This window comes from Tursiops truncatus, chromosome 10 (assembly GCF_011762595.2).
Source record: "Tursiops truncatus isolate mTurTru1 chromosome 10, mTurTru1.mat.Y, whole genome shotgun sequence".
NCBI classification, from domain to species: domain Eukaryota; kingdom Metazoa; phylum Chordata; class Mammalia; order Artiodactyla; family Delphinidae; genus Tursiops; species Tursiops truncatus.
The window spans coordinates 41,079,490-41,104,758 of record NC_047043.1 but is presented as its reverse complement, the minus strand read 5'-3'; the positions used below and the strand labels follow the sequence as shown (position 1 = coordinate 41,104,758).

Below are 25,269 nucleotides of genomic sequence, written 5' to 3'. Positions count from 1 at the left end.
CCCTGTGCTATGCTGCTACTTCCCACCAGCCAACTATTTTATATTCGGTAGTGTATATATGTCGATGCTACTCTCACTTCACCCCAGCTTTGCCCTCCCACCCCATGTCATCAAGTCCATTCTCTATGTCTACCTCTTTGTCCCTGTCCTACAACTAAGTTCGTCAGTACCATTTTTTTTTTTTTTAGATTCTATATATATGCATTACCATACAGTATTTGTTTTTCTTTTTCTGACTGACTTCACTCTGTATGACAGACTCTAGGTCCATCCACCTCACTACAAATAACTCAATTTCATTTCTTTTTATGGCCGAATAATATTCCTTTGTATATATGTGCCACATCTTCTTCATCCATTCATCTGTTGATGGACATCTATGTTGGCTCCATGTCTTAGCCATTGTAAATAGTGCTGCAATGAACATTGTGGTGCATGTCTCCTTTTGAATTATGGTTTACTCAGGGTATATACCCAGCAGTGAGATTGCTGGTCATATGGTAGTTCTATTTTTACTTTTTTAAGGAACCCCCATACTGTTTACCATAGTGGTTGTATCAATTTACATTCCCACCAACAGTGTAGGAGGGTTCCCTTTTCACCACACTCATTCCAACACTTATTCTTTCTAGCTTTTTTGATAATGGCCATTCTGACTGGTGTGAGATGATACCTCATTGTAGTTTTGATTTGCATTTCTCTAATAATTAGTGATTAGTATCTTTTCATGTGCCTCATGGATATCTGTATGTCTTCCTTGGTGAAATGTCTATGTAAGTCTTCTGCCCACTTTTTAACTGGATTGTTTGGTTTTTTGATATTGAGCTCCATGAGCTGTTTGTATATTTTGGAGATTAATCCTTTGTCAGTTGTCTCATTTGCAAATATTTTCTCCCATTCTGAGGTTTGTCTTTTTGTCTTGTTTATGATTTCCTTTGCTGTGCAAAAGCTTTTAAGTTTAATGAAGTTCCATTTGTTTATTTTTGTTTTTATTTCCGTTACTCTAGGAGGTGGGTCAAAAAAGATCTTGCTGTGGTTTATGTCAAAGAGTGTTTTTCCTGTTTTCCTCTAAAAGTTTTATAGTGTCCAGTCTTACATTTAAGTCTTACATCCATTTGGAGTTTATTTTTGTGTCTGGTGTTAGGTAGTGTTCTAATTTCATTCTTTTACATGTAGCTGTCCAGTTTTCCCAGCACCACTTATTGAAGAGGCTGTCTTTTCTCCATTGTATGTTCTTGCCTCCTTTGTCATAAATTAGGTGTCCGTATGTGCGTGGGCTTATCTCTGGGCAGTCTATTCTGTACCATTGATCTATATTTATGTTTTTGGGCCAGTACCATATTGTCTTGATTACTGTAGCTTTGTGGTATAGTTTGAAGTCAGAGAGCCTGATTCCTCCAGCTCCGTTTTTCTTTGTCAAGATGGCTTTGGCAATTTGAGGTCTTTTCTGTTTCCATATGAATTGTAAGATTTTTTGTTCTAATTCTGTGAAGAATGCCATCAGTAGTTTGATAGGGATTGCACTGAATCTGTAGATTGCTTTGGGTAGTATAGTCATTTTCACAATATTGATTCCTCCAATCCAAGAACATGGTATATTTCTCCATCTGTTTATGTCATCTTTGATTTCTTTCATCAATGTTTTATAGTTTTCTGAGTACAAGTCTTTTGCCTCCTTAGGCAGGTTTATTCTTAGGTATTTTATTCTTTCTGTTGCAATGGTAAATGGGAGTGTTTCCCTAATTTCTCTTTCTGATTTTTCATTGTTGGTGTGTAGGAATGGCAGAGATTTCTGTGCATTAATTTTGTATCCTGCAACCTTACCAAATTCATTGATTAGTTCTAGTAGTTTTCTGGGGGCATCTTTAGGATTTTCTCTGTATAGTATCATGTCGTCAGCAAATAGTGACAGTTTTACTTCCTCTTTTCCAATTTGTATTCCTTTTATTTCTTTTTCTTCTCTGATTGCCATGGCTAGGACTTCCAAAACTATGTTGAATAATAGTGGTGAGAGTAGATATCTTTGGCTTGTTCCTGATCCTAGTGGAAATACTTTCAATTTTTCACCATTGAGTATGATGCTTGCTGTGGGTTTGCCATATATGGCCTTTATTATGTTGAGGTAGGTTCCCTCTATGCTCATTTTCTAGAGAGTTTTTATCATAAATGGTATTGAATTTTGTCAAAAGATTTTCTGCATCTATTGAGATGATCATATGGTTTTTATTCCTTAATTTGTTAATGTGGTGTATCACATTGATTGACTTGTGTCTATTGAAGAATCCTTGCATCCTTGGGATAAATTCCACTTGATCATGGTGTATGATCCTTTTAATGTGCTGTTGGATTCTGTTTGCTAGTATTTTGTTGAGGATTTTTGCATCTATGTTCATCAGTGATATTGGTCTATAATTTTCTTTTTTGTGATATCTTCTTCTGGTTTTGGTGTCAGGGTGATGGTGGCTTCATTGAATGGATTTGGGAGTGTTTCTCCCTCTGCAATTTTTTGGAAGAGTTTGAGAAGTGTCACTGTTAGCTCTTCTCTGAATGTTTGATAGAATTTGCCTGTGAAGCCATCTGGTCCTGGACTTTTGTTTGTTGGAAGATTTCTAATTATGGTTTCAATTTCATTACTTTTTATTGGTCTGTTTATATTTTCTAATTCTTCCTGGTTCAATCTTGGAAAATTGTACCTTTCCAAGAACTTGTCCATTTCTCCATGGTTGTCTATTTTATTGGCATATAGTTCTTTATAGTAGTCTCTTATAATCCTTTGATTTCTACAGTGTCAGTAGTGATTTCCTATTTTTCATTTCTAATTTTATTGATTTGTATCCTCTCCCTTTTTTTCTTAATGAGTCTGGCTAAGGGTCTATCAATTTTGTTTTTCTTCTCAAAGAACGCACTTTTAGTTTTATTGATCTTTGCTATTGTTTTCTTTGTTTCTATTTCATTTATTTTTGCTCTGATCTCTATTCTTCCCTTCTGTTGACTTTGGATTTTCTTTGTTCTTCTCTCCCTAGTTGTTTTAAGTGTAGGGTTACATTTTTTATTTGTGATTTTTCTTGTTTCTTGAGGTGAGATTGAATTGCTATAAACTTCCCTCATAGAACTGCTTTTGCTGCATCCCATAAGTTTTGGGTCATCATGTTTTCATTGTCATTTGTTTCTATGTATTTTTTAAATTTCTTCTTTGATTTCTTCAGCGATCTCTTGGTTATTTAGTAGTGCACTATTTAGCCTCCAGGTATTTGCTTTTTTTACAGTTTTTTCCTGCAATTGATTTCCAATCTCATAAAGTTGTAGTCAGAAAAGATGCTTGATATGATTTCAATTTTCTTAAATTTTCTGAGGCTTGAGTTTTGACCCAAGATGTGATCCATCTTGGAGAATGTTCCACGTGCACTTGAGAAGAAAGTGTATTCTGACACTTTTGGGTGGAATGTTCTATAAATATCTATTAGTTCTATCTGGTCTATTGTGTCATTTAAAGCTTGTGTTTCCTTATTTATTTTCTGTTTGGATGATCTGTCCATTGGTGTAAGTGGGGTGTTAATGTCCCCTACTATTATTGTGTTACTGTCGATTTCTTCTTTCATGGTTGTTAGCATTTGCCTTATGTATTGGGGTGCTCCTATGTTGGGTGCATAAATATTTATAGTTGTTATATCTTCTTGGATTGATCCTTTGATCATTATGTAGTGTCCCTCCTTATCTCTTGTAACAGTCTTTATTTTAAAGTCTATTTTATCTGATATGAGTGTTGCTATTCCAGGTTTCTTTTAATTTCCATTTGCATGGAATATCTTTTTCCATCCCTTCACTTTCAGTCTGTATGTGTCCCTAGGTCTGCAGTGGGTCTCTTGTAGACAGCATATATATGAGTTTTGTTTTTGTATCCCTTCAGCCAGTCTGTGTCTTTTGGTTGGGGCATTTAATCCATTTACATTTAAGGTTATTATCAGTATGTATGTTACTATTACAATTTTCTTAATTGTTTGGGGTTTGTTTTTGTGGGTATTTTCCTTCTCTTGTGTTTCTTGCTTAGAGAAGTTTCTTTATCATTTGTTGTAAAGCTGGTTTGATGGTGCTGAATTCTCTTAGTTTTTGTTTGTCTGAAAAACTTTTGACTTCTCTATTGAATCTGAAGGAGACCCTTGCTGGGTAGAGTAATCTTGGTTGTAGATTTTTCTCTTTCATCACTTTAAGTATATCTTGCCACTCCCTTCTGGCCTGCAGAGTTTCCACTGAAAAATCAGCTGTTATCCTTATGGGGATTCCTTTGTACATTAATTTTTGTTTTTCCCTTGCCACTTTTAATATTTTTTCTTGGAATTTAATTTTTGCTAGTTTGATTAATGTGTGTCTTGCTGTGTTTTTCCTAGGGTTTATCCTTTATGTAACTCTGTGTGCTTCCTGGACTTGGGTGACTATTTCCTTTCCCATGTTAAGGAAGTTTTCCAGTATAATCTCTTCAAATATTTTCTCAGACCCTTTCTTTTTCTCTTCTTCTGGGACCCCTATAATTCAAATGTCAGTGCATTTAGTGTTGTCCCAGAGGTCTCTGAGCTTGTCTTCATTCTTTTTACTTTATTCTGCTCCTTGGCAGTTATTTCCACCATTTTGTCTTCCAGCTCACTTATTTGTTCTTCTGCCTCCATTATTCTGTTATTGATTCCTTCTGTTGTAGTTTTCATTTCAGTTATTGTGTTGTTCACATCTGTTTGTTTGTTCTTTAGTTCTTCTAGATCTTTGTTAAGCATTTCTTGTATTTTCTCAATCCATGCTTCCATTCTATTTCTGAGATTCTGGATTGTCTGTATTATCATTACTTTGAATTATTTTTCAGGTAGACTGCCTATTTCTCTTCATTTACTTGGTCTTATAGGTTTTTACCTTGCTCCTTCATCTGTGACATATTTTTTTGCCATCTAATTTTTTTTTTTTTTAATGAGTGTGATTGTGTTTCTGTCTTACTGGCTATTTGGTCTGAAGCTTCCAGCACTGGAGTTTCTAGGCTGTTGGGTAGAGCTGGGTCTTGGTGCTGAGATGAGGTACTCTGTGAGACCTCTCTCCAATGAATATTCCCTGGAGTTGGAGGTTCTCTGTTAGTCCAGTGGTTCAGACTCGGAGCTCCCACCACAGGAGCTTCTCCCCAACCACACAGTCATAAATCAAGATCCTGCAAGCTGTGTGGTGTGGCAAAAAAAAAAAAAAAAAGAGCAAGAGAAATAACAAAGTAAAAAATAAAATTACAATTGGAAACAATAGATATGTTTGAAAAACTTTAAAATAAAAATATAGATGAATCAATAACTGGAAGTTACATCAGTACCACAATAAAAAAAAAGAGGAGGAGGGAATGGAAAAACAAAAACCAGTGGAGGGATAAAGGCCTTGGCTGTGGAGAGTGTGGCCTAAGCAAGGGTGAGGTTTGGGTATTGGGCGGGGCCAATGCTCAAGACCCACAGGGCTGGAAAAGGCCCTGGGAGATGTGGGGGGTGGGGCTTAGGTTCAAGGAACAAAAGGGGCCCAGGCATGCTACCCAGCCCAGTCTCAGGGAGAGGGAACCTGACCTGGGGGGCTAGCAGTCTTCCTGGGCTCGAGAGGGCAGGACAAATGCCCTCCTCTCCTCTCCTGCACCTCTGATCTGTGGTCTGGGAGGGCTCCTCCCGCCTGCCTGTCCTGATCTCCCCAGCCTCCCTCCTATGCCCCCAGGACCAATGCAGCTGGTGGGGGGAGGGTGAGGGAAGGGGGGTTTTGAGGACAAGGGACTGGGCAGGGAGCTCAGCAGGCTCCCCATGCCTGAGTGGGCCAGGCAATTGCCCTCTTCTTCTCCTGCAGGGCCTCTCTCACCTGCCTCTCCGGATCTCCCCAGCCTCCCTCCTAAGCCCCCAGGACCCAAGAGGCCTGAATGGGGCTTTGGATGGGGGTGGGGGAAGCGGCTTCAGAACTCAGCAGGCTTCACTGCCCGAATGGACCAGGTGATCGCCCTCAGCTCCTCTCTCGCTCTTCCCAGAGAGTCCATCCCACCTGCTTCTCCTGATCTCCCTGGCCTCAGGGAGGCTGATCTTGTCTGGCCTCTATTTCTCCTCCACCTACGGTCCCCCCTATGTCCTACCGGTTCATTTTGGAATTCCTCCCATCTCCCTGGGGGTCAGAGTCCCTGACCGTGACCGGCAGACTAGTTGTGATGAGACACTAGTTGTGAGGAGACACTAACTCTGCATCTTCCCACACCACCACCTTGACTCCTCACCTCATCATCATTTTTTTTTCCTCTTGCACACATTTTATTTTATTTTTAATTTTTGAATTTTCTTTTATTTATTTTTTTATATAGCAGGTTCTTATTAGTCATCAATTTTATACACATCAGTGTATACATCTCAATCCCAATCACCCAATTCATCACACACACCCCACCCTCCATCACTTTCTGCCTTGGTGCCCATACATTTGTTCTCTACATCTGTGTCTCAATTTCTGCCCTGCAAACCAGTTCATCTGTACAATTTTTCTAAGTTCCACATATATGCGTTAATATACGATATTTGTTTTTCTCTTTCTAACTTACTTCACTCTGTATGACAGTCTCTAGATCCATCCACGTCTCAACAAATGACCAAATTTCGTTCCTTTTTATCGCTGAGTAATATTCCATTCTATATATTTACAACATCTTCTTTATCCATTCATCTGTCAATGGGCATTTAGGTTGCTTTCATGACCTGGCTATTGTAAATAGTGCTGCAATGAACATTGGGGTGTATGTGTCTTTTTGAACTATAGTTTTCTCTGGGTGCTGGGTCATATGGTAATTCTATTTTAGTTTTTTAAGGAACCTCCATACTGTTCTCCATAGTGGATGTATCAATTTACATTCCCACCAACAGTGCAAGAGGGTTCCCTTTGCTCCACACCCTCTCCAGCATTTGTTGTTTGTAGGTTTTCCGATGATGCCTTTTCTAACCGGTGTGAGGTGATACCTCATTGTAATTTTGATTTGCATTTCTCTAATAATTAGTGATGTTGAGCAGCTTTTCATGTGCTTCTTGGCCATCTGTATGTCTTCCTTGGAGAAGATGTCTATTTAGGTCTTCTGCCCATTTTTGGATTAGGTTGTTTGTTTTTTAATATTGAGCTGCATGTGCTGTTTATATATTTTGGATATTAATCCTTTGTCCATTGATTCGTTTGCAAATATTATCGCCCATTCTGAGGGTTGTCTTTTGGTCTTGTTTATGTTTTCCTTTGCTGTGCAAAAGCTTTTAAGTTTCATTAGGTCTCATTTGTTTATTTTTGGTTTTATTTCCATTACTCTGGGAGGTGGATCAAAAAATATCTTGCTGTGATTTATGTCAAAGAGTGTTCTTCCTATGCTTTCCTCTAAGAGTTTTATAGTGTCTGGCCTTACATTTAGGGCTTTAATCCATTTCAAGTTTATTTTTGTGTATGGTGTTAAGGAGTATTCTAACTTCATTCTTTTACATCTAGCTGTCCAGTTTTCCCAGCACCACTTATTGAAGAGACTGTCTTTTCTCCATTGTATATCCTTGCCTCCTTTGTAATAGATTAGTTGACTTTGGTGCATGGGTTTATCTCTGGGCTTTCAATCCTGTTCCATTGATCTATATTCTGTTTTTGTGCCAGTACCATATTGTCTTGATTAATGTAGCTTTGTACTATAGTCTGAAGTCAGGGAGTCTGATTCCTTTAGCTCTGTTTTTTTTCCCTCAAGACTGCATTGGCTATTTGGGGTCTTTTTTTCTCCATACAAATTTTAAATTTTCTGTTCAATTTTCTGTAAAAAATGCCTTTGGTAATTTGATAGGGATTGCATTGAATCTGTAGATTGCTTTGAGTAGTATAGTCATTTTCACAATATTCATTCTTCCAAACCACGAATATCGTATATCTCTCCATCTGCTGGTATCAACTTTAAATTCTTTAGGCAGTGTCTTATAGTTTTCTGCATACAGGTATTTTGTCTCCCTAGGTGGTTTATTCCTACGTATTTTATTCTTTTGTTGCAATGGTAAATGGGAGTGTTTCCTTAATTTCTCTTTCACATTTTTCATCATTAGTATATAGGAATGCAAGAGATTTCTGTGCATTAATTTTGTATCCTGCAACTACCAAATTCATTGATTAGATCTAGTAGTTTTCTGTGGCATCTTTAGGATTCTCTATGTATACTACCATGTCATCTGCAAACAGTGACACTTTACTTTTTCTTTTCCAATTTGTATTCCTTTCATTTCTTTTTCTTCTCTGATTGCCATGGCTAGGACTTCCAAAACTATGTTGAATAATAGTGGTGAGAGTAGACATCCTTGTCTTGTTCCTAATCTTAGAGGAAATGCTTTCAATTTTTCACCATCGAGTATGATGCTCGCTGTGGGTTTGCCATATATGGCTTTTATTATGTTGAGGTAGGTTTCCTCTATGCCCACTTTCTAGAGAGTTTTTATCATAAATGTTGCTGAACTTTGTCAAAAGCTTTTTATGCATCTACTGAGATGATTATATGGTTTTTATTCTTCAATTGGTTAATATGCATATCACATTGATTGATTTGCGTATATTGAAGAATCCTTGCATCCCTGGGATAAATCGCACTTGACCATGGTGTATGATCCTTTTAATATGTGGTTGGATTCTGTTTGCAAGTATTTTGTTGAGGATTTATGCATCTATATTCATAAGTGACATTGGTCTGTAATTTTCTTTTTTTATAGTATCTTTGTCTGGTTTTGGTATCAGGGTGATAGCGGCCTCATAGAATAAGTTTGAGAGTGTTCCTTCCTCTGGAATTTTTTGGAAGAGTTTGAGGAGGATGGGTGTTAGCTCTTCTCTAAGTGTTTGACAGAATTCACCTTTGCAGCCATCTGGTCCTGGACTTTTGTTGGTTGGAAGATTTTTAATCATAGTTTCAATTTCATTACTTGTGATTGATCTGTTCATACTTTCTATTTCTTCCTGGTTCAGTCTTGGAAGGTTATACCTTTCTAGAATTTGTCCATTTCTTCCTGGTTGTCCATTTTATTGGCGTAGAGTTGCTTGTAGTAGTCTCTTAGAATGCTCTGTATTTCTGCAGTGTCTGTTGTAACTTCTCCTTTTTCATTTCCAGTTTTATTGATTTGAATCCTCTCTCTCTTTTTCTTGGTGAGTCTGGCTAAAGGTTTATCAATTTTGTTTATCTTGTCAAAGAACAAGCTTTTAGTTTTGTTGATTTTTGTTTTTGTTTTCTTTGTTTCTATTTCATTTATTTCTGCTCTGATCTTTATGATTTCTTTCCGTCTGCTAACTTTGCACTTTGTTTATTCTTCTTTCTCTAGTTCCTTTGGGTGTAACGTTAGATTGTTTATTTGAGATTTTTCTTGTTTCTTGAGACAGGCTTGTATAGCTATAACTTCCCTTTTAGAACTGCTTTTGCTGCATCCCTAACATTTTGGATCATCGTGTTTCCATTGTCATTTGTGTCTAGGTATTTTTCAATTTCCTCTTTGATTTCTTCAGTGATCTTTTGGTTATTTAGTAACGTATTGTTTAGCCTCCATGTGTTTGTGTTTTTTACATTTTTTTCCCTGTCATTGATTTCTAATCTCATAGCATTGTGGTCATAAAAGATGCTTGATATGATTTCAATTTTCTTAAATTTACTAAGGCTTGATTTATGACCCAAGATGTGGTCTATCCTGGAGAATGTTCCGTACGTACTTGAGAAGAAAGTGTAACCTGCTGTTTTTGGATTGAATGTCCTATAAATATGAATTAAATCCACCTGGTTTATTGTGTCATTTAAAACTTGTGTTTCCTTATGAATTTTCCATTTGGATGATCTGTCCATTGGTGTAAGTGAGGTGTTAAAGCCCCCAACTGTTATTGTGTTACTGTCAATTTCCTCTTTTATATCTGTTAGCAGTTGCCTTATTTATTGAGGTGCTCCTATGTTGCGTGCATATATATTTATAATTTTTATATCTTCTTCTTGGATTGATCCCTTGATCATTATGTAGTGTCCTTCCTTGTCCCTTGTAATATTCTTTATTTTAAAGTCTATTTTATCTGAGTATTGTTACTACAGCTTTCTTTTGACTTCCATTTGCAGGGAATATATTTTTCCATCCCCTCACTTTCAGTCTGTATGTGTCCCTAAGTCTGAAGTGGGTCTCTTGTAGATAGCATATATATGGGTCTTGTTTTTGTATCCATTCAGCAAGCTTGTGTCTTTTGGATGGAGCATTTAACCCTTTCACGTTTAAGGTAATTATCAATATGTATGTTCCTATTACCATTTTCTTAATTGTTTTCGGTTTGTTTTTGTAGGTCCTTTTCTTCTGTTGTGTTTCCCACTTAGAGAAGTTCCTTTAGCATTTGTTGTAGAGCTGGTTTGATGGTGCTGAATTGTCTTAGCTTTTCTTGTCTGTAAAGTTTTTGATTTCTCCACTGAATCTGAATGAGATCCTTGCCAGGTAGAGTAATCGTGTTTGTAAGTTCTTCCCTTTCATCACTTTACGTATGTCATGCCACTCCCTTCTGACTTGAAGAGTTTCTGCAGAGAAATCAGCTGCTAACCGTATGGGAATTCCCTTGTATGTTATTTGTCGTTTTTCCCTTCCTGCTTTCAATAATTTTTCTTTGTCTTTAAGTTTTGCCAATTTGATTATTATGTGTCTTGGCGTGTTTCTCCTTGAGTTTATCCTGCATGGGACTCTCTGCACTTCCCAGACTTGGATGGCTCTTTTCTTTCCCATGTTAGGGAAATTTTAAACTATAATCTCTTCAAATATTTTCTTGGGAGCTTTCTCTCTCTATTCTCTTTCTGGGACCCTTATAATGCTAATGTTGTTGCGTTTAACGTTGTCCCAGAGGTCTCTTAGGCTGTCTTCATTTCTTTTCATTCTTTTTTCTTTATTTTGTTCCACAGCAGTGAATTCCACCATTCTGTCTTCCAGGTCACTTATCCATTCTTCTGCCTCAGTTATTCTTCTATTGATTCTTTCTAGTGTATTTTTCATTTCAGTTATTGTATTGTTCATTTCTGTTTGTTTGCTCTTTATTCTTCTAGATCTTTGTTTAACATTTCTTGCATCTTCTCCATCTTTGCCTCCATTCTTTTTCTGAGGTCCTGGATCATCTTCACTATCATTATTCAGAATTCTTTTTCTGGAAGATTGCTTATCTCCACTTCATTTAGTTGTTTTTATGGGGTTTTATCTTGTTCCTTCATCTGGTACATAGCCCTCTGCCTTTACATCTTGTCTATCTTTCTTTGAATGTGGTTTTTGTTCCACAGGCTGCAGGATTGTAGTTCTTCTTGCTTCTGCTGTCTGCCCTCTGTTGGATGAGGCTATCTAAGAGTCTTGTGTATGTTTCCTGATAGGAAGGACTGGTGGTGGGTAGAGCTGGCTGTTTCTCTGTTGGGCAGAGTTTAGTAAAACCTTAATCCACTTGACTACTCATGGGTGGGGCTGGTTTCCCTCCCTGTTGTTTGTTTGGCTCGAGGCAACCCAATACTGGAGCCTACCCAGGCTCTTTTGTGGGGTTAATGGCAGACTCTGTGAGGGCTTATGCCAAGGAGTACTTCCAAGACTTCTGCTGCTATTGTCCTTGCACTCATGGTGAGACAGAGCCACCCCCACCTCTGCAGGAGACCCTCCAACACTAGCAGGTAGTTCTGGTTCAGTCTCCCCTGGGGTCACTGCTCCTTTCCCTGGGTTCCAATGCACACACTACTTTATGTGTGTCCTCCAAGAGTAGAGTTTCTGTTTCCCCCAGGTCCTGTCGAAGACCTGCAGTCAAATCCCACTAGCCCTCAAAGTCTGATTCTCTAGGAATTCCTCCTCTCATTTCTGGAACCCCAGGTTGGGAAGCTGGACATGGGGCTCAGAACCTTCACTCCAGTGGGTGCACTTCTGTAGTATAAGTGTTCTCCACTTTGTGAGTCACCCACCCAGCAGTTATGGGATTTGCTTTTATTGTGATTGCGCCCCTCCTACCATCTCATTGTGTCTTTTTCTTTGTCTTTGGATGTGGGGTATCTTTTTCGGTGAGTTCCAGTGTCTTCCTGTTGATGATTGTTCAGCAGTTAGTTGTGATTCTGGTGTTCTCGCAAGAGGGAGTGAGAGCATGTCCTTCTACTCTGCCATCTTGAACCACCCGCCATCTATTTTTAATTGACAGAAGCACAATTACCAGGAACTGAGACCTTGCAAGAAGCCCACTACCCTTGACTGATGATCACTATTTCTTGGGCTTCTTGGGCTTCTCCACAAGTCTCTTTAAATTCCAATTAAGTAGCAGCAAAGTGTGAACCTAGCAAACAGGGTGTAAAATAATTGTCCTTCATCCTTGGAAGTCAATACAAAACTTTCCTTGGTGAGTTTGAATAAAAAGCAAACCCTTGGCAAAAGAATACTCTGACAAGATTGCATCCCTGCAGCTCTGAAGAACTAAGCCAATAGTGTATTGTTTAGAAAGAAAGAGCTTATACTTCATAAAACTCTCCTTCCTTCCCTCACCTAGATTATTTCTTTTCTGTATTGTGTGCTGTTTTATTGAAGGGCTTGGGCAATTCAGGGTGAACACTTTAAACTTCTCCTTTTGAAGACTTGAATTGAAAATATTTTTAGTTGGGCTAGTTAAGTATACCTTGACAACTGTGCACAATGCTTGTCTTAGTTTGATGTACATTTTGAATAAAATAAGAAAAATTTTGATAGATACTAAAATGAAGCTTCTCTTCCAAAGTCAAATATTACTTTTGATTCCACTTTTTATTTCATTTATTAATGTTTCATGCCTTTTCTGTTGCTGTCTAAATATTCTCAAAAGAGGTTAAATCTTCTTTATTTACTTTAAAACACCTTTCCATAGGATTTCAAGAATTTATATAACTGTACGTTATGCAGATCTTTTCTTTTGTTCTCTTTCCAGTACATAAACTTATTTTTAATTCTATAGATTTCAGAAGAATGCACATGGTATTATTTATTCAGAATTCTATTGCCTTTTACATTCTTTTGTACCAAGCAGGAGAAAGTCCTGTACATTAGCCCAGGCAACAATATGTAGACAACCATGTTGCATTGACAGCAAGATGAGGCAACCAGCATTTATAAAAGTGTGAAATATTGCTATTGGTTTTCTCTTCCATAGAATCATTGACTCCATTAGCTTTTCTCAATTCTAAGCACTGTGAATAAAATATACTCTTCAATGTGGAAAAATACCACTGTAAACAAAAGAAACATGAGTGAGGCACCATGACAATTAACTTGAAGACGGATCCTTCCTTGAGTTTCTGACACCAAAATAGACTTGATGAACTTGATCAACATATAAGTACATAAACTACTGTAGTGCAATTATACTTCTGGAGAATAGCAGCAAACTTATTACACAGAATTATGACACACCTGAGGGTAGGACGGTGAGCTCTATCTCATGATCCTGGTTCAGGCTGGCAGGAGGAACGTTCTCAGCAAACATTTGTTACATAGATGTTGAATAATCTGAATTTCAACATTATTATTTACAAATTTTATTTCTTTATTTTTGATTATTATGTAAAATTCATGACCACTTATATATTTGACTATACAATAAACCTAAGGTGTTCTCAATTTCAAATCATTATGATGCAAGTTTCTTTTGACTGATTAAAAGAAAGAGAGAGAGAGAAACTTGAAACAGTAATATAACTATTGTAGATTCAGAGAGGTTTAAATAACTTGACCAAAGTCATTTAAGTTGCAAATGTCAAAACTGGAATTTCAAATTCAGCCTTGACTTCAAATGCCTGTGTTCCTTCAAATTTGTCACATAAGCTCCACTTAACAAAGCATATATTTAAATTACATATGAATTCCCCTGTTATTTTACCAGCCTTCAAAAATTACACAACTGTAAGGAGGAAAAAAATTTCTCTTTATTTGTTTCAGTTTTTGTGTATTGTTTCAGGATTTTAAAAGTTAAATTCAGGGCATGATTAGAGTAAGTTTTGGTTTTCCAATAAATGTTAAGTGATGATAAAGATCAATAAAAATCCTTCCATCACAGTTTTAAAATCTGTGGTTCCTGCAAATGTTGAACCAGTACTAATTAGGCCAGCATTCAGAAAAACAAAAATACATTTTGGCCAATAGCTCCTTGGGTATATATCAGATGTTTTCAATTTAATTTTGTTATGTTTAACCAAGTTCTTTAATTTATTTATCAATTCCACTGCATTGATACTATATTATGGGCCTTTCAGTATTCACACCCTGAATTTCTATTTTAGGCCTCACTGGTTTTGTTTTTCCAAGAATTTCAATGCAGTGTTTAGCATAGAAAATATACACTGTGAACCTATTTTTATTCATGCCATTGGTGCAAAATCAAATCAAATAGGTAAGCAGAGGAACTATGTATCAGAAATAATATCTTCATATCAAAATCAATGGACAGAAAGTCAGTATATTATTTCCTTACTTACTGTTAGTTTACCATACATAACACATTTACAAAATTGATCAAAATGGAATGCATGTTATAAAACACAAAAATTATACTGGCCTATTCGATTTCTTTTGAGTTTATAAAAAAATTAAAGTGTCCACTTTGTTTCTACTGCTAAACCTTGATTTTTTTTTCAATTCGTTACCTAATCCATTTAAACCGAAGTGAGAAAATTTCTAACATTATGTATGAGTCCTAAATATAAGTAAACAATTAAATGAACTCTATCAGTTAGTATTTCCTGTTCGAATGTCTTTTGGATCCACGATCACTTTGGATACACTTAGCAGACTTTCATCCAATGTGTCATTAACATTCGTTTAAGAATTCAATGTATGAATGAGTTTATCTTCTTCAAATAAAAGGTCAGCTAATTAGGTTATTAGGTGAGTGTATCTCCTATAATTACTTTGGTCTTACAACCACTGAATCCTTAAGAGTAATCTAAAAGTAAAAAATTTCTATCATTTATTAAGCTCTTTATACAGGAGCTAAAATGTAATGTTGTTTATTAAAGGAATAAATAAGACACAACCATATTTCAACCAAGCTTACCTTGAACTGGTCCATTTTGCATGATTTCTTTCATTATCTCAGTTTCCTGGAAGGAAAAAAATCAGTGAGCATCATTTCTGTTATCAGAGCACACTAAACCTATTGTTTGGTGTGTAATGTTAGGTACTGTACAATTAGTTTAGGAATTATGCAACCCAGTGTGCCTTGACCACTTGCAATTTACTCTTAATCATCTTTTGAAATACATGTGAACTGCCACATTGATGAAGTTGCTAAAGACAAGACACACACACGTTTCAATGACTCTTACCACTAACAATAATTTTGGAATGAAGAAAAATACAAAGATGTTTATGGTCACAAAGGAAAACTAATTCAGTTAAAGCTCTGTTTATCAGTAGAGATTAGTGCCATCTCCATTCTTAGGATCACAAAAGTGATCCCAGAAGATAGTGAGGTTCCTCAATTTTAGCATACAAATATTTCTCTGTTGTCCCCTGTGTAATGCAACGCTTAGGAAAGAGGCAGGTCATTCATTCATTTATTCATATAAATGTGAGCACATTGATCAGAGTAAAGACAAGAAACTAGGACAGAAAAAAATATTGACCTTGCCTCTGTCCTGAAGACATTTGCATTTTGGTGGAATAGACAGGCACTAACAAAACTAATTGCATTATGAGATACTAAGTTTTATTACAGAGACAAACACAAAGTGCCATGGATGCAAACAAGAAAGGGACATTGGTTCTGCCTAGGAGTCAAGAAAAAACTTCTCAAAGAAGATGAAATTTTGACCTACTTCCTTGACATGGAAGTAGGTGGGATAACCATTTGGGTGAGAGGAATCATCACCTGGCTAAGTAGAGAAGCATGGTCATGGTGCACCTGGGGAGCAGACAGCAGGTCAACTTACCAGGAGCATTATGGGCAGGTGGGGGGTGGGTTAGAACCTGGTGGGAAATTAATCTGTGAAAGCAGTAGGTCAGAACCAAATCATGAAGCCCTGTATGTCATGGTAAGAATGTCAAATTGTATTCTATAGGTATCTGGAAGCGATTGAAGTTTCAACTATTCTGAAAATGAGAATGTCTTGCTGACACTGATACAGTGGAGTACAATTTTCCTAGGCTTTTAACATGACAAACTGGAATCCAAGAGAATCTTTTTTCCATTATGACTGTGTCCGTTTCAATTATTCTGTGGAGTAAGGCAAAGGATTGATAAAATGAGCTACTATCACAAAAAAGTCAGTGAAAAAGGTTTTGCTGTAGCTTTTACCTGTCAAGTATTTATATATATATATGTATATATATATATACATATATATACATAAAATTATAAAACTTTATTTCCATGGGCATTTTTGAATTTAAGGCAATCATTTGGACTGCTAATACTACAAAGATCAAAAATTATACCCAAATTGGAGGTCTTTAATAGACATCTTAAGAATATCAAAAATTATACCTGAAAGCATAGCATTATTTTAGAATATACTAGTTTTTAAATAGTTTTAATAACAGTAGTATATATTTTTGAGAAAGTTAACTCTTTCTAATTCTTGCGATTCAGACTTACATTGGAAGAGACCCTGTATGGAGGAGAACATTGGTAGATCCTATTGGATTTCTCGATGCTGTTGGGACAGGGCTTGGTGGCATGTCGCTTTCCCCGCCCATCAGACCTACTTGTCATGGCGCAGCCATTATTGGTAGCATTTTGATCCTTGAAAAGTGGATAGCATGCATGGGATACCAGTCTATGAGGAATAAGCAAAGATGTCAAAGTAATACTTAGGAAAATGCCATAGTTACCTATCTATATGCAATTTTACTGAATAAAACATTTGTAAATTATTCTGGCTATGTACATGCAAGTTTAATGACATTGAACATAGTCGTTCAATCATATTAACTGTTCCCCACCCCATTCCTATTTCTTCATTATAATTTTTTTTCATGGAAAGGCATTTTATTTTAAATATAGCAGTGTGTACATGTCAATCCCAAACTCCCAATCTATCCCTCCCCTGTACCCCTTTCCCCCAGTAACCATAAATTCCTTCTCTAAATCTGTGAGTCTATTTCTGTTTTATAAATAAGTTCATTTATATCATTTTTTTAATATTTTAAAATCTTGCTCAAATCCATTATAATAAATAAATTTATCTACTGAATAGAATTTTCCAAAGATGAAAACTGTTCATCAATTAAATCTGTGGTAATATTAATAGGGGAAGGACTCCTTAAGTCTGCATCTATAATGATAATGTAGAGGAGCCAAATTTAATGTGAAAGAGAATGAACTTTATCATACTCAGATGTAATATTCTGATAAATTATGTAAGTTTTAGAATGAAGGGTTTTTTTTTACATTTTTATTAAGTTATAGATACCTTCTCATAAGACTTCAATTATTATGTGTCTGTAGTTCATGATACTTTAGAAGGAATTGTATATACTAACATAGTATTAAAGTTAATAAGGTAGAAAGTTATCAGATATATACATTATACAAACAATAAAATAATTTTAATTTCTTATTTTGAAATTGAACATTGAAAAGTACAAATTATTTGGATCCAAATCTAACATAATTTATTGAATATAGAAGCAGGTAGTAAGGAAAATAAAACAATGGAATTGATTTTATGGATAGTCAATGTTGAGCTGGCCATGGAATTATCTGGTAGAATTGTCTCAAGAAAATTCAATAGTGTTCAAAAAAGTAAGAGAATCTGAGCAAAGGAGCATGATGAAAACAAAGCCATTTCCTAAAAAGGTCTCAACTTGGGGACAATGAGGACTATGGATTGAAGTGTGTCAGCCCAAATTCATATGTTGAAACCCTAACTGCCATGTGATGGTATCAGGAGATGGGGGTCTTTGGGAGAAAATTAGCTTTAAATGAAGTCATAAGGGTGGGGCCCTCATGCTGGGATCAGTGCCCTTATAACAGGAAAAGACACTAGCGCTCTCCCTCTGCCAGATGAGGACATGACGAGAAGACAAGCCAGGAGGAGTGTTCTCACCAGGAACTGAACTGACTAACACCCCCGTCTTGAGTTTCTCAGTCTCCAGAACTGTGGGAAACAAGTGCCTGTTGTTCAGGCCACACAGTCTATGACATTTTGTTATGTGAACCTGACCAGACTAATACAATAAGATTTCACTGACTCTCATGTTGTTATATTTTTAAACTCCTAAAAGGCTTTAATTTTTATTATAGTACAAAACAGAGGCCAACCAAGCACTACTACACCAGGAAGGTATTAGCCCAAGTTGTCCATTCTAAGCACCATCTTATTAGGCAAAACATAAGAAAAACATTTTAAAGGACTTTATATAAAATTCCTAACACCCACTCTCTCATAGCACCTAACTTCTCTGTAGCAGACCCAGATCACTCAGTGGAGGAGGAAAGAACACAGGGGCAGCACATACATCTACTACTAGTTATCAGCTGCAGTTTCCTTAGACAGATATCTCAGCTTTTAAGTAGATTAGTTCTTATAGGTGACAGAGGATGCTGTGTGAGTATCAGACTACATGAGCATAAAGAAATGCAACCTGCCTCTTCTCATCAGATGGGATGGATAGTGACAATGATGTTCATGAGTTGTAGCAACTATACAGGACGTTTTTATGTTATTCCTCTGATTCTTAACCTAATTTTTACCTGGAATTATTTATTCATCTACTTGGGGAACTAAAGTTCTCAAGAGAGGTATCAGCAATGTCAACTACTCTTCTCCTTCCGTGGCAACTCAGTAGAACCATTTGGGTCAGAGCCACAAGAAGACAATGCTTACTTGACTCTTCATTAATTTAGCTAGAAATATATACATTCTTCAAACAATTGTTTCCAATAGCTTATAATCTCAATAGATACCAAATATAGTATATACTTAAATATAATCCATGTGTTTATATAGATACAGCATATATATTTGTAAATTTTTTGAGAAACTCTTAATATATATGTTTTCTTATTCTAACCTAAGCCACACTCTTAAGAATCCTAGAGACGTGTGTTGGGCAGCTATTTACCCACGTCTTCTCAGGTACCACCAAGCCCTATCGATGCTTCCACTGTTGCATCCATGGTGGTTCTTGCCACAGCAAGAGATCAAATTCTGAGGGGATAGGTTGGCTGTGTATCGACCTTTGGACTGAATCGCTATGCGGTCAGCTGCTACACCTGTTTCAAAGAGAATATTGATTAATAGTCAAGTGACACATGGTATTGCCAAGAATTTACATAGCGCTTTTTGTTTGAATCTTAAGCTAGTCTTGGAAACTTAACGTAACTAAAAATCAAGGCTAAATGTGATGAATATATCTCTGTATTCCAACAAATTCAACTGTGTCATCATTTCAGTTACAGTTTTTGTCCAGTTTTGGCATTGCTTCATTGTCTTACCAACTTCACAGACTTCTCTAGTTCCTTGTTCCTTTCATGTTCTATATACTTCTGAATTTTTCATTAAGAAATTTGCCAAGTGAAACTCCTTGAGGGCAAGAGCCATATCTTACATTTATATCTCCTGTACCTAAAACATATAATCATGGCTTAAAATATATTTTTGAAGTGAATGTAACTAAACTCAGGAAATCAGAAAAACTGATCATAGAAATATTAATTGGAAATTCATCCATGTTAATCTGATGTATTGGAATAAATTAAATCTTTGGTTTTTAAACTAATCGAGACTAACATGAATCTACATTATAAACTATCAAAAAGCTACATAGCACATTTTTATGCTTACAGTTTTCTTGAACATTATGATCCTAATCTTATCTTAGTAGATGTGGAATTCACCTTGTTATATATATATATATATATATATATATATATACCTTTTGTGATTGAACCCTCTATTTGTTTAAATAATTCCCTAGCATGGTTGTTGTTAATCAGTTTGTTCCTTTCCCCAACACACAGTTGTTGACCACCTACTAGGTGACAGGCACAGGACTAAGCAGTAGAAATTGCAACAATGAACAAAAACCAAAAGAGTCATCATACTGTCCTCATAGAATAATAGACTAGGGAAATGAATCAACCAGTGGCAGAAAACTACTACGTGAGCATTTTGATCATGCTACCATGATAATATGTGTGTTGATATCACAAGAAAATTGGAGTCAGTGATATTCTGGTACAGATTTTTTGTTGTTGTTGGAGACCTGATATAGTCTTGTTCTTAATCTCTTACTTTTGATGAAAGGCAACAAAGTCATAACCTTCCTTCTATCTATGCACTTTTCTCAGAAGTTATTGTTTTCATTCATCAAAATTATCTGTGTACTGAAACCCCTCAAGATGCTAGTTTAGAATTATTCTAAAATAATTCATTTTAAAATAATTCCTTTACATATGTATTTCTGCATATACATGTTTTTTATGTAACTACAGCATATGTACAATTCTGTAGTGTAATTGCTGGCACATTTTAGACACTCAGTGTGTGTTGAATCTATATCCTCCTACTTCCTTCTCAATTCCCATCTATTTTGTGCTAGGTACATTTCATAAGAGCAAATGCCATTATACCACCATCTCTTTTAGTCTCAAGAAAATAATTCCCTGTTTCATAAAAGAAAATAGAAATTCTTTGATGCTTCAACTTTCAGTACAAGCATTCAGAATCAAGTATATTTTTTAAATGTTAGTGTAACTATTCTTGGTTCAGAAAAGACTTTCACAAATAATACCGAAGGATTCAGAAGCCTGGCTTCTGGGATCACTTCCGAGACTTCTCGCCTTTCACTTTGGTCAGGTCACTTCCCCTCTTTGTGCCTCTTTTACAAAACCAAAGGCTTGAAAAAGGGGACCTCTAACATCCCCTCCAGCCCCATGAATCTGTAGATTTCAACTAAAGGATGAGGGTTTAAATTGTGATGATCTTCAATACATTGCTTTTTTACAGACATTTCTGAATCTCAGTGAAGGTTTAATCCAAATTCACTTGAAATACTTGGAAAAGGTCAGAAGATTTAAGAATGACTCAGTTCAACAAATTGCTTTCCACTCTCTCTCTGAAAACTTTCATTGGGCTTTACCTCTGAGACCCACACTATTATTTTCCCTGCTTATTTTATTCTGTCTCCAAGTTTGCTCTGCAGTATGTATTGCCCTCACCATTTCAAACTCCTTCACCTATTAACTTCTGACATCTTGCTTGAATTTTATTTGGCTGCATAACAATATTTTTATATGTGTGTATATTTTAAAATTGTATTTATCCCATTTTATAGTTTTTAGCTTCTTTGAAAGACTTTTCTTATTTTAACTACAACCTCCTGACAATTTTCTAGGTCTTTAAGAGACCCTAGAATATTCTCTTCTTTACTTAACACATTAAAAAAAAAATAGCATCAGCCTGATTTGATGTATTGAATACACAGGATACAAAACTGTGTCATCTGTTAGGTAGAGGGACAAATCCAGACTTAGCCCTGTGCTGAGGCCATCTATGAGGCTGTGACCTGGGCATACCAGAGTACACAGGCCAAATCAGCCTAGTAAATTACTTTCAGTATTTTACCACCAATGTCTTTCCTAAGACATGTTCGGAAATACTGGTCTACCTTAAAGTAAAATTCTTATATAACCCCTAGGAGGTGTAATACATTAAGTACATGAACATAAAATGACAAATGATTTATATGATTAAATCTGTCCCCACCCAACAAGAATAGGGCTCAAAGAGGTCAAGAGAACGTTTATACTGGGGGAGTAGGCATTAGTGTAGAGGTAACAGATGGAGATGCTCCAGAGGTGAGTTCAGCCAAATGTATCTTTTCTAGAACGAACTAGTTCATACTATGAAGTGATGATGTTTAGACAAAGGATCAGCACTCCTCTGTGCCAAGGAGTGCAACACTTCAGAGCTTATGAACTTATTTCATGATGCTTTCAGTACTTAGTCTTTTGAGCACTCTTTTGGAATTATTTTTAAGCCTAGACCACAGTTTTATGAAACTGATCTTTGATAGTAGACAATCAATGTCATATTAGTCTTAATATGTGTTGGCTGTAATACAACCAACACGCTTTTGAGGATAATTTGGAGACCAAATCTTGGGATTAACCTGAATATCGATTTACTGGACCTGTGAAAATATATGAAAGTTGCTGCAACAGAGGTATGTATTCCTCACACAGTGGAAGCAAGAGCAACCCTAACTTGGAAACTACTCTTATTAGAAGATCAATTATATCACTTTAGAGTCAGAATCTACATATTTGCTTTTATCTAAAATGAGATAAAACCCATTTAATCCATTATTATTAGTTCTGAATTCTTACTTTACATCAAATCTACTAGTTTAATAATTAAGTATATTCTTGCAGATCTTATCAAGAAAAAAGAACATAAGAATTATATGTCTGTGTGATATACATATTAGGATTACAGATGGTACTATAGGTAAAGAGGAACTTTATACTCTTATTATTTGGCCTTAACTCTCAAACAACAAATAAATTTTGGTAACTTCTTTGTTGCTCTTTTGATCTACTCTCTATTTAAAATTAGATGCTAAAAATAAACACCAATTTTCAGAGTAAAAACATATTTTTATATCATTTTCAGGCTGCTTTCTCTGGCCAGAGTAAGATTTTAAATTGACCAAATGTTAATATTTAACTGTTCTAAATTAAAAACCCTTTTAATTACTATGCCAAGATCTAAAGTCAAAGGGAGATTTATAAGGAAGTAATTAAAATGATTTTATTACTTGCAGTAGAAAAAGCCCAGGATGCAGCACAATTTTTTTGATCCAATGGGCCATGGGTCCATCCAGGCCATTTGTAAGAAGCAATAAAGAATTCCGGAAGATCAGTTGTTTCAGGTAAAGAAGCCTAAAGAAGAAGTAGAAGCAGAGGTGTCAGTGTTTTTCAAATATATTCCAAAAACCATTATGAGAAAACACCATGCCCTTTTAAAATGTTTGTCACTGTTTTTTATTTTGTACATTCAATTTTCTGAATGGCATCCCTGAAAAGAGTTATTTGTGTAAGATATCTATTTCACTCTATGTTTAAAAATGACAATTCAGTGTGGGGAATCATAATATATATAGTAAAAAATCGTAAGAACAAACATAGAATGTGGTACCATATGGTGCAATAATTTCGGCCATTGTTTCTGTCATCTTGAATCAGAGTTTTGGTCATCCCTGTGGAAGACCACATGATGTTATTTAAATTTGGCCTCATAAACAATGTTTACTTTTATATCCCTCCTACATTGGAGAGTGTGTGCACTTCGGATGTGAAATTAATTTGGAAACAATGCATTTGTGACAAATATGCATTAACTCACTTGGAGCCCCAAGAAACACAAATTTTGTACCAGCTATTGGGAAACAAAACTGGGATAAATTGATGGATAGCTATAAAATCCTTGAAGAATAAAAAGAACTTCAGAAATCATGTAATGTCAAACATACAATGAATGCCAAGATGTCTTCAGAGTCTATTTTAGGTCCTGACGGTTTCAGCTTCTCTCTTTCCAAGAAGGCATATTAAACCTATGGGCCTTGCTCTGTTCATGTCACTCAAAGAAAGTCTAAAGACCTATAACCTGGTTTTTTTCTTTCAAACTCCTAAAGAGTAATAAGTTTCACTTCCATAAATAATCAGTATTCCAACAAAATAAGGATGTGTTTATTAATTTTCTATCACTTATGCATACACATACATTCACACACACACATAATTTTTGAGAGTGCATTAACGTTTTTAAAGTGTTTTATTTTCTCAATAGCTTTATGTGATATAATCAGGGAAAATATTATTTACTCTATTTTACGAATGAGGAAACAAACCTCTAAGAGTTAAATGACATACTAAGTCCTCTCACTTAAATAAGAAATACCCCTGAGATGAGACCCAGATATTAGATTTCTTAACACTGTGTTTCATTTATCATTTAGCCACCTTATCAGAAATAAATGGATACTTTGCAACAGAAGTAAAATGTCTACTGAAAATTTTTATGATTGTTCATTGAACAAGTCAGGCTACTGATCCAATATCTTGCCCTGCAAAATTACTTCTGACAAGTATAAAACAACTTAAGAGAATAAAGGAAAATTTTAAATGTACACTTCTGCTTGAAAAGATATCCATCCAAAATATTTATAAATTCGAATTTCAATGAAAGAGTTCAGTTTTGACTCAAAAAACTATTATCATCTGATAAGAAAGTGATTAAATCCTGAGTTTCATTACTAAAAACACTGCTATTTAGGTGATAGAAGAAAAGTGCCAGATCTTTAAGCAGATCATGGTAGGGTATCTACATGATAACTTAAAGAACAGTATCATAGAAATCTTAGAAATTCAGGTGATTTTAGATTCCTGTGCCATCAGATTGGCCATAGAATTGGAGCAGAATAAATTTACTGCTCTGAGTAGATAGTTCCAGGAACATAGACTAATTCTCCAAAAGAGCCTTTCTACCTGGGACAGAGATACACGTACCCTATACATTACTGATATTTTCCAATTGTATTATTATTGGCTAATCAGTGTGCTTTTAGGAATTTATAGTATTAAGTTGCCTCATGTTCCAGAAAAATAGCTAGAGTGTCCCTGTTATTTTAATTTATCACTTTATAATTCTAATTTAATAGCAGAACTAGGATATTTCCATTCTGCTCTGTGGAAACAGTAAAGATATAACTATGACTTCAGACAGATCTCATCAGGATTAGGCTATTCAGAATCTGATGTCCCCATTCCAAAGTTGACCAGAGAACTTTGCACATGGAGGTATTCCATAAATATCTGATAATAATGAGGAGATACATATCTAGCTGGTAGATTTCATCACTTTAAAATATCATTTTCCTCCCAAAGGCACATTAAATTAAATTATAATGACATCATGCACTTATTTTCTTATGATTTATTGTTTAAAAATAAAAATCTATGAAAGGATAATCCTTCTCCATAAGATAAGGCAATAGAAAACAACAGGAAAAATGCCATATTCATTAAAAACATATTTACCAACCCACTAAACCAGGTCAATTCATGAAGCTTACCTGTTGGCTCTGTCATGATTTTTACCAATTAATTAATATTGTGTTTCCTAAAAATAAACCCATAGGATTTGAGGCCCAGTAAGCACATATTACCTTACAATTTTATTTACCTTATGATACCAGATGATCTGATATAATAAACTCATGGCAAATTTTACATCTCATTACTCCATAATTA

At 35.6% G+C, this 25,269-nt stretch overlaps 1 protein-coding gene across 1 annotated transcript in view; it reads right to left on the bottom strand.

The window, feature by feature from the left end:
* The window catches only part of TINAG (tubulointerstitial nephritis antigen), a 94,716-nt gene that overhangs the window by 38,396 nt on the left and 31,051 nt on the right, over positions 1-25,269 (bottom strand). The window contains exons 5-8 of the mRNA XM_019931386.3: positions 22,776-22,899; positions 19,077-19,227; positions 16,606-16,786; positions 15,064-15,109 (exon numbers count right to left, since the gene is read on the bottom strand). Of these exons, the coding sequence (XP_019786945.1) occupies positions 15,064-15,109; positions 16,606-16,786; positions 19,077-19,227; positions 22,776-22,899 (502 nt within the window). The remainder of the gene's footprint in view (positions 1-15,063; positions 15,110-16,605; positions 16,787-19,076; positions 19,228-22,775; positions 22,900-25,269) is intronic.